The 9,178-nt window shown below is 39.7% G+C and overlaps 1 protein-coding gene across 1 annotated transcript in view; it reads right to left on the bottom strand.

The window, feature by feature from the left end:
• TULP4 (tubby like protein 4) overlaps positions 1 to 9,178 on the bottom strand; it is a 128,642-nt gene that overhangs the window by 13,510 nt on the left and 105,954 nt on the right. The window contains exons 8-10 of the mRNA XM_026044356.1: positions 1,551 to 1,775; positions 719 to 953; positions 68 to 212 (exon numbers count right to left, since the gene is read on the bottom strand). Of these exons, the coding sequence (XP_025900141.1) occupies positions 68 to 212; positions 719 to 953; positions 1,551 to 1,775 (605 nt within the window). The remainder of the gene's footprint in view (positions 1 to 67; positions 213 to 718; positions 954 to 1,550; positions 1,776 to 9,178) is intronic.

Genomic DNA, 9,178 nt, shown 5'->3' with positions numbered 1-9,178 from the left:
GAAACAGAAGTGAAACAAGAAAGGAAGAAAACCTAGGAAAAAGAAGTAAATTCCAAGAAAAAATTACCTGGGGAGTTTGGGCGATTTGCTGGCTCGGCTGATTTTGGGGGATTTCTTTGCTGCCCAGTCATCACTCAGTTCGATATCGCTGGAGTCGGAGCAGTTGCAGCTGTCAATCACAGTGGAAATCAAGCTGTTTCCATAGATTTCATCTATCAAGACAGGCCCCAAAAAATGTAAGTGCTGCTTCAGGAAACAGACCCAACTACAACTATCCTTCATCAGAAGAACCTGATCCACCAGCAGTAGCTGAGATAAAATTGTGCAGAGATAATTAACTGTTTTTCACCCTGCCTAGTATAAATTCAAAATTTCTAATGGCTTGAACTCAACTGAGCAGTGTTCAGTGGGGTGAACAGCATTCAGGTGACTTCAAAATTGAGAATAAAGAGCATTTTCTGTCAATTAGCAATCTATTCCCCACCACTCAGAATACAAGAAATTCCCTTTTGTGAACCAGAAGACAGTATGCTATTATTTCAGATGCTTGAACTTAGTTTATACTGAGGCTTTTCACATGAGAAAAATCATTTCAGATGCCATCTTTCATGTTGCATCGAAGACTACAGAGATATAGAGATTTTTCAGTAATTTATCAGGATTTAAGATCTAGATCATTTCTAAATCATTCTTATACAGAGCCACAATTCACTTCTACCTGCTTTCCCATCTGTTTTAGGATCCATGATGACAAACTCTGGCCGTAACTTGCTGATACGCCGTCCTTTCAGGATAGGCACCAATCCCCCAAGGTATTCCAAGTACAGAGTGTAACACGGACCACCGACCTCTGGATCATCCTCTGTCCGCTTCATTGTGCAGTGGAGTCGTTCGTTGCCAGCTGTTGGGTAGCTGACAAAATCTCTCATATTGTTTGGGTCTGGGATAGGAGGCTTAATTGAATGAAGGAAGGAAAAAGAAAGGTTCCTATAGGTTACTATTTTTTTTTCCCTGTGGCTACTTAATCCCAATCCAACTAATCAAATTTGAATCCGTATCTAATTTAAGAGGCCAGGATTAGGGCAGGTTACTGTATGAGCTGATAGCTTTAAGTGTAACTACCCTGACAGTGTGAGGACTCATGCAGCAAGCAGGGAAACAATAGTTTTATCATGGCACAGTGTTACCATCAGCAGAATCATCTTCACAAATCTTGGTGATTCACAAGTGCATTTTACCCTTGGTAAGTTCCTGGACAGGCCATCCTCATAAGACAATGCAGATTAGGATGTGTGACCCTTCTTCTCAGTTTCAGCAGACGTTAAAGAAACCCCCTTTCCCCCTTGCCCAAGAGAGTACATCTTTCATATTCCTCTTTCCTAGCTGGAAATCAGCAGCTAGAATGCTGGGCTCTTGATAAGGAGTGACCCTTAAATCAAGCTCTTTCAGCCTTCTCTTACGCAGGACCAGGATTTTATCCATTACCATTTAGAAGAATCATGGGAGGAGTGGGAAAAGCAACCCCACCTCCATACTCTACTTCCCTTTACCTTGATTGTTGGTATAAAGGCAGTGGTGAGGTACGAGCAGAGGCGAGGGGGCAGCGTCAGCTTGCTGATGTCCTTGTCATCGCGCAGGCAGCTCGCGATGCTCTGCTGGCAGAGCAGCTGCAGGCTGGACACCCTGTGCTCCACTCGGACAACGTACAGCGCAGGTCCAGAAGCCATCAGCAGCCGTGAGTCCCTGTGACCCCAGCAGATGGAGATGATAGGGCGCTGCAGGAAAAGGAAGCAGTCACAACTGTAAAGGAGCACATGCTTTCTCCCATGCAACTCTATAGCATATGAAAGTAGCACCGATTTATGTTACCCTAAGTCTTCTAGAAGGGTAAAAGGACAGGCTATTGTCCACAGGAAGGGAGAGGATTGTGAACCTCTGAAATTATCAATAACAGCAGTTGATGTTTATGCAGTACTTTTTACCTACCAGTCTTAAAGCTCTTCACACAAGTGAATTATCCCTTGAATTCATTACCTAGACGGGGAAAATGAAGCACTAGGAGGAGAAGTGACTTTAAATTCACATAATGTTGAAGAGCAGAACCTTTCGATGCCCAGCTCATATTATTTTTTCAGTCATTTAATCAATTTTAACCCCCTACTAAGGGCTCACATTTTACAAACAAAAAGTTAAATTATTTGCTCAGTCACTTAGTGAAACAGCAGACAAAATCCAACTGGTCCTCACTTCACAGCCTAAGTCTTCCACTGCACATCCMCTTGAGGGCGTTTTTTGGAACATTCACAGAAGAAGGGAACCATAAAGGACCACATGAACAAAACAAAGGATGGCCTTTCAGTCATCTGTTTCTTTACAGCCCTGAATATTGCAATTCACAAAAGTAAACACAAAACAAAAGAGGCGATCGGCATTAACTATTAGTACTCTGAGCAGTATGGCAAAAAAGCATCTCAAAGCCCCTCCTTGTACCTCAGTCCGTGCTGCATGAACATTAAGAGTCCCTGTGATGACAGTGTTTGACGCACCAATTCAGACAATTAAAAGGACCGACTTTTCATACAGTGGGTCGCCTGCCCTCTCTGCTGCGAGCATCAAATAACAGCCTGATTAAAAAACTGAACACACTGCATACTTCTACAAGCTTTAAGGGCTATGCATGTAAAGACAAGGATAAATTCAAGCTTCAGGTTGCAAATCAATCCTCATGTGTAAAACTGATGCACAAATATCTTTTAGCTTTATCTGAGACAGTAGGTTATGCTTGCAAGGAACTTTCTAAACTCTCTTTCTAAAACCTTTTCTTTATGTAAAGCACCAGTATGTTGTGACCTCTTATATACCCCATCACTATTGACTTTTGGCCTTGTGGGTATGGGATAGCAATTCCATAGTTGCTATTTCTACACGTATAAAAACACAGGGTAAGAAACTCTTAATCCATGAGGAACACTGCACAACAGGCTGCAACTAGTGCACTACAAAGCGTTTACTCCTTCCTGTGAAGTGCTCCATTCTTTTCACAACCCTGGACACCCAAAAGTTTGAGCAAAAGTGTTCCCTACTTAAATCATAGTCCATGTTACTGCAATGACACCATCACTTTGGAATGCCTGAATCTTTCACAAGACAAACAAGAACTAATCATACAGAAGATAAGGTCCACACATGATCACTCTGGTACAGCACCATACCCACATATCTGGGTTAGATCAGCCCAGAAGTTACTAATAAATCTTGGGGGAGGGAGTTTTCCCTTCAATTACAAGTCCAAAAGACAAGAAACTGTGACAAGATGCTTTTCTTGTCTATGAATGATACAAAGGAAATGCAGCTGCATGACACTCTACTAATTTCTATTAAGATAAAAGGCAGGATGAAACAACTTTCTCAGAAAAGCAGTCTCTCTGCCATGTCATCCTAATCTAAGTTTCAAGAAAGATATTGGTTTTAAAGTTGGAGGAATGAAGAAGGTTCTTTCTCATTACATCTTGGCAACTCACAAACACACACACACACACACACACACACACTTCCACAGAGGCAAAAACCTTCAGGCTGACTGATATGCAAATGGAAAGCAGCAACATGTGAACACTATGATTTTCACAGTAATTGCTAAAGGCATTTTGTAGTGGAGAACTTCAAAAGAATTGACAAATCTCTCATGTATCATCAATAATTATTACATAGCTGGTTATAACCACAAATGTGGGACACTTAGTCAATCCTCAATCTGAYTTAATTTTATATACTCAAAGTACTGAATATGAAAATTTGAAAACTCTTGTGCAGTGAGTTTACAGAGTAGATTTGAAGTGTTTAATGGTGTTTTGATGAGAGAGCACAACACCATTTTCCTTACTGATGGGTATTTTCACRGTTTGAGAACATGGCCTTAACTTTGCTACTCTCCGAGAGCAATAAGACAGTTCATTCTGTTGATAAAACCAAAACAAAACAGAACTGAAAGGATGCTGACTAAGGTCAGGTGTTGCCATACTGTATGACAGCCAGTGAAAGGCACAAGTAGCCGTGTCCCCGACTGCCTTGAGGAGAGAACAGCAGCGCGAGCCGCCTCATCATTGTGCTTCCACACGGCCTGCCTGCGCTCCCTTTGCACTGCCACAACCACAGCAGACCTCTAAAGAGGTGAAGGAATACACAGGTGTGTGCCTTAGCACCAAAACGGTTGTTTATTGCAGAGTTTAATGYCAGAAGAGGTTATAAGTCTAATATTTCAGCTATCATAACCCATTAAACATTGAGATAGCCCTCTGCTCAWCCATTTAATTGAGCTAAATAAAACCATTTTTGTTGACAGACTACTGATGCAGGTAGAGTAGAGCAGAGATACAGACAGTACGAAACTTTGCAATAAAATTTGCAGCTTAAACATACTCCTCAGGAAGAGAATTTTGGAAAGTTGTGAAATGCTGGATGGGGTCTCTGGCAATAAAGCACTGAAGAAGACTGAAGAAGAGCATAAAGTCCGAAACCACAAGACACTGCCTCCCTCCATGCTTTCCTCTCAGCTTCCCAACCTTAATTCAGCTATCTTTCAGCTTTTCAAGTGTCTGCTTACTGAGTTCCCAGACAAGCCTGGCTGGCAGTTTTTCTGGGACAGGGTTTCTACGGCACGGTCAGTTCCGTAGTGCTCTTTGAGTGTAATGGCCAGCAACACTTCATTCAGTGAAGGGCTAGGATTTAAAATGAGGTCCAGGGAGAATTAGCTCAACATTAGAAGCTTGGGGAAACAAAAGACCACCAAATACCAGATCTGGCCTGGCCTTTAAATGCACTGTTCACAGTAAGTGCCCTTCCCACTCTTCCCATTAAAGTACAAGGATAAGGACCACACACGTCAGCATGCCTGCTAACCCACAGTGCCCCTTCCAAAGTCTGCCGAGGAAAAACAAACACCCAACAAAGAAGCACTGCTCTTCATAAAGCAAAAAAGAAGGAAGGAAAGAAGCTTTTGATAATCCATAAACTTTACATGTGTTATACTGTACTCATCAAAAAATTAACAATCAGATTCTAGCACAGGAGACAATTTTATTTTTCATGTTTTCACACTTGTTTTTTTGCCTACCAGGAACAAGGAAACACAGCTACAAATGATGTGATTTCTCATCTCATTTTTCAAACAAAATCCCATCAGGTTTTGAAGGATCTCACAACAAACATTCATGTAAATGAATGAATGAATTGCAGGATTTATATGCAAATATGAAAGCCAAGCTAAACTACTATACAAACAGATAAAGGATTCAGTTCTCTGACCATTATATATTGAAAGCAATTTCCTAAGGGCCAAAAATAATATATTTTATCAGGAGAAATATTGACTATAAACACATCTCAAAAAGTGGTTAACAAAATTCTTTTGACATTTTTTTCAGTGTGAGCTTGAAAGTCAGATACTCCTAATTCCATTTTGTACACCCTAGTTGGCATGCATACTCCTCTTGTAAAAGCAAGTAGATCTGGATATGCCTGCTCAAGGCAGCACTCTGTGGTTGCTTGCTGCAAGTCACTCAACCACCTTCCGTGCAAGAGAGCAAAAAAATTATGCATCTTCCATCACCTGTAAGCTGTTCAAGTCAACGAAAACATAGYGCTGGCTTTGCTTCTAATACTTCCTTTGTACTCAGAAATCCAGAGCCCTTGGGCTTGCCTGCTGCTTGCGCTAATGCCTTGGCTACCGGGACTGAAATTCTCAGCAGTTACGAAAATAAACATAAAATGGTTATTTCAGGGCAGAAAGTCCAGCAACAAGTGATTTTTTTTTGATGCTGTTCCCTCGAGAGAGAGAATCTAATCACAAAAATTCATCCAGTGAATGGCATGCATTAAGACTGCTGCCATACAGATACACATTCTGTCTTTCCCTCTGTTTTTTTCAGAGAGACTCTGGAAGGTGCAGTGGCTGGAAAGGCCAGCTGTCTCACCAGTGAGTTTTGCTTGCCTGTCTCTCTGCTGCCATAGAGTTCATGAGTAACTCCTGCAAAGTTACATAATTTCTTGTGTTCCATATTTGCCATGGAGAGTAATCACAGTTGGTGGGGATAAAAGTAATGAAGACTATGAGGTGGTCAGAAATTCTACTGATGGGGCCTTATGATTTTCTATGGAGTAAACTCTAATTTGATATGCAGATTGGCTTCTTACATGTTCTCTCCTATAAATGTAAGCTGTTTTTTATTTATTTATTTTTTTTGTTAAGATCTCAGCAACACTATGGGAGAATGAGTCTTCTCCTAGACAAGTGTCTCCACTTTGCAGTCACGATGAGTACTGGAGGTTCCTTGATTCCTAGTAATGATCCATTTCTGTGGCAGTCAGAGTTTAGCGCAATTCTCTCTAACCTGACAACATCAAGGCCTTTACTGATATCCTGAAGAATACCTCCGCTTCTAATTCAAAATTGTTGTTCTTGTTATTCTTCCTGTAAGAAAATAAACTCTACTTGAAGCTTCCATGTCATCCAATAACAGCTAAATAGCACCAATTTCAGGGGATACAAAATGAAAGGTGATATTAATTCAGAAGCAAACCTGAACACTCCAGATGGAGTGAATGGAAACAAAGCGAGCAAGGTCTGCTCAGCTGGGTAACACAAAAGACAGTCTCTTCTTTCAAAGCCCTTAAGTTCTCAATTTAACCCCAAATTTTCACTCTCATCTTTAGGCCTTGGTAAAGTAGATTTTATAAAATTACCAGGTTTCTGTCTTGCAATCCTCTTTTCTGCTCAGGTGCTGGGGCTTTTATAGCACAGAAACAGCCCTTTGAAAGCTGCAAAGGGCAGCACTTCGAAAGCTGCACCTTCAAATGCTGCCCGCAACATATTAACAGCAGGTGGATCTTGTTCCCAAAGACTCTCAGAAATCTCTTCCATGCAGACTTAGTCTTTCATTCACCACTTTGAATATTATGCTGAGAAAAATACGATTGCAGCTTTTCTGCCTCCTCACAATGAAGTATGCATCTAACTTCTCTGCATATGATTTTGGCACTTACTAGACTCAGTTCTGTCTTCTTCGTTGCATTTTACGTTTGAATCTGTTCTTATCCTAGTTATAGAGTGGTATAAAATCATAAGCTAATGTCAATTTACTTGAGAATTATGAGTGTACAGATGAGATAAGCATCAGGATTTCTGAGTCCATATTCTTGTTCCCCTCATCCTCTCTGACATACATAAGAAAAACATAAAAAAACAAAAAAAGAATCAACATATCAGCAACACTTCTGAGCCAACAGACAGAATAATTTCACGGAGTTGGTAAAGTTGGCCGTTCAGGCAGTTCTGAAGTAATGCTGCAGGAGGCTCTTCTGTTTCAAATCCGAATGGCAAGGTACGAAGCAGCTGTATCCACTCAAAATATGGCTTTGTGACAGTAGGTCCAGTTGATATAGTAAAAGACCTACTCACATAACAAACAAGAAATTCAGAAGTGACAGAAATGGATTGCAGCACTTCACAGAATCAATTTTAGAAATACTGTAAAAGAGCCTGAACGAGCCCAATTATTATAATTGTCATCTAAGATGAATGTCAGGAAAGGTCCTGAGGACTTAACAAATAAAAAGAAATGTCTTTGTAAAAAATAAATATGCCTTTATTTTTTAAAAAAAAAATTTGACTGGCAGGGCAGCCTGCTGTTTTTATTGCATTTTTAGATGCTGGAAAAGCTAGCTAAAAGAACTGGGACTTGTTTTTGGTAGATCAGATTTGTGTTTGTGAACACAAAAGGGAAGGATGGTAAGTGAGAAGGTTTACAGAAACTGACAGTTTTTGAATATTTAGCAGCTGAGCAGCAGCTTTTAAGATATGGTCTTTGTGTGTAGTAGAAAATCAGCATTGACTCTTTGGAATCACAGTATGGATCCATTTTCATATAACTGCTCCCAGTTATATGAAGTCTGGTGTGTCTTTCTGAAGTCCCTTCAGAAAGTTCTTGGTTCAAATGCCTTTATTCTTTCAAAAAAAAACTGATTCTGCACAGCAGAAATTCCTGATTTGCCCAAYCTTTGCCAGTGTTTTCATCTCTTTCCTCTACACTCAGTAAATATATTTTGGCAGAGTTTCAAGGTGGAAGTGAACGAGAAAGCCTGTTATGCTATGCTAACTCTACCATTCCGCTTATGAACATAACTTTTCATAAGAAGTTCTGTGTTCATGTGGATACTTCAAAAATAAGTGTGATTTCCCTGTTCGGAATTTTACAGCCAGCAAAGTAGGTTTATGACTCATAAAATCCWACACTGCTAGGAAAAGCTTAAGAAAGTTAATTAAATGATATAAATGATAATCAAGTGATAGAACACCAAAAGCATACTAAAGGTGGAAGAGAAGGTGGTATATAAACAATCTGGAAGATGTTTTATATCACAACAGGTCATCACTAAGATGAGTAAACTGCAGAACTCAGTTCTCTTCTGCATTGTGGTCTGCAGAGTGTTTTAATAACATGCCAGCCAAGTCGCATGTAAATATTGCATCAGTTTTATACTGAATTATTATAAACAATTCAATAAAATTCATTTTCTCCTAGCAAGATGCTCAAGATAGACAAACAGCACAAAAATTGTCAGTTGAGTGTATTCCTGACAAAAATTTCAGATCTCTGCTTTATCAAGGGACTGGAACGGAGGACCTTACAGAAAATCAATTTTGCACAATTAATCTGCTTTTTTTGTGTGTGTGTTCAGTGTTGCTTTACCTTTTTTAACTTTACATGAGGAACAATACTCATATAGAATAAATGTGCCTTTCAAGTCACACGTGTACTTCAGAACAGTTTTACTAGAAGAGTTTGAGATGCAGAAACTCTCTTCTATTTGCTTTCAATAATTAGTGATGAATTTTATAAAATCCAATTACAGGGCTGACTGCTGTTTTAAAGAGAATTAATGGATTTACTCTGATAAATCTATCATCAGACAAATTACTATGACCACTGATTTATTCCATCATCTTTGGTTATGCATCACTGGAGCAGAATAACAGAAGCTACTAGCAATTTTTTTGCAACAACAATTTCTATCTGATGTTGTTAGTAAACCAAGTATTTTGCAATGTTCTAGCATAACCGTTATTCATCTGGTAATGTTGTTAGACCAGCATTTGAAGACATGGAAGTATAATGACCAC

This window comes from Nothoprocta perdicaria, unplaced genomic scaffold, assembly GCF_003342845.1.
Source record: "Nothoprocta perdicaria isolate Ctin4 unplaced genomic scaffold, notPer1 scaffold_36, whole genome shotgun sequence".
In the NCBI taxonomy this organism is placed as follows: Eukaryota; Metazoa; Chordata; class Aves; order Tinamiformes; family Tinamidae; genus Nothoprocta; species Nothoprocta perdicaria.
The sequence above is the reverse complement of the archived record's forward strand: the minus strand, read 5'-3'. Positions and strand labels throughout refer to the sequence as shown.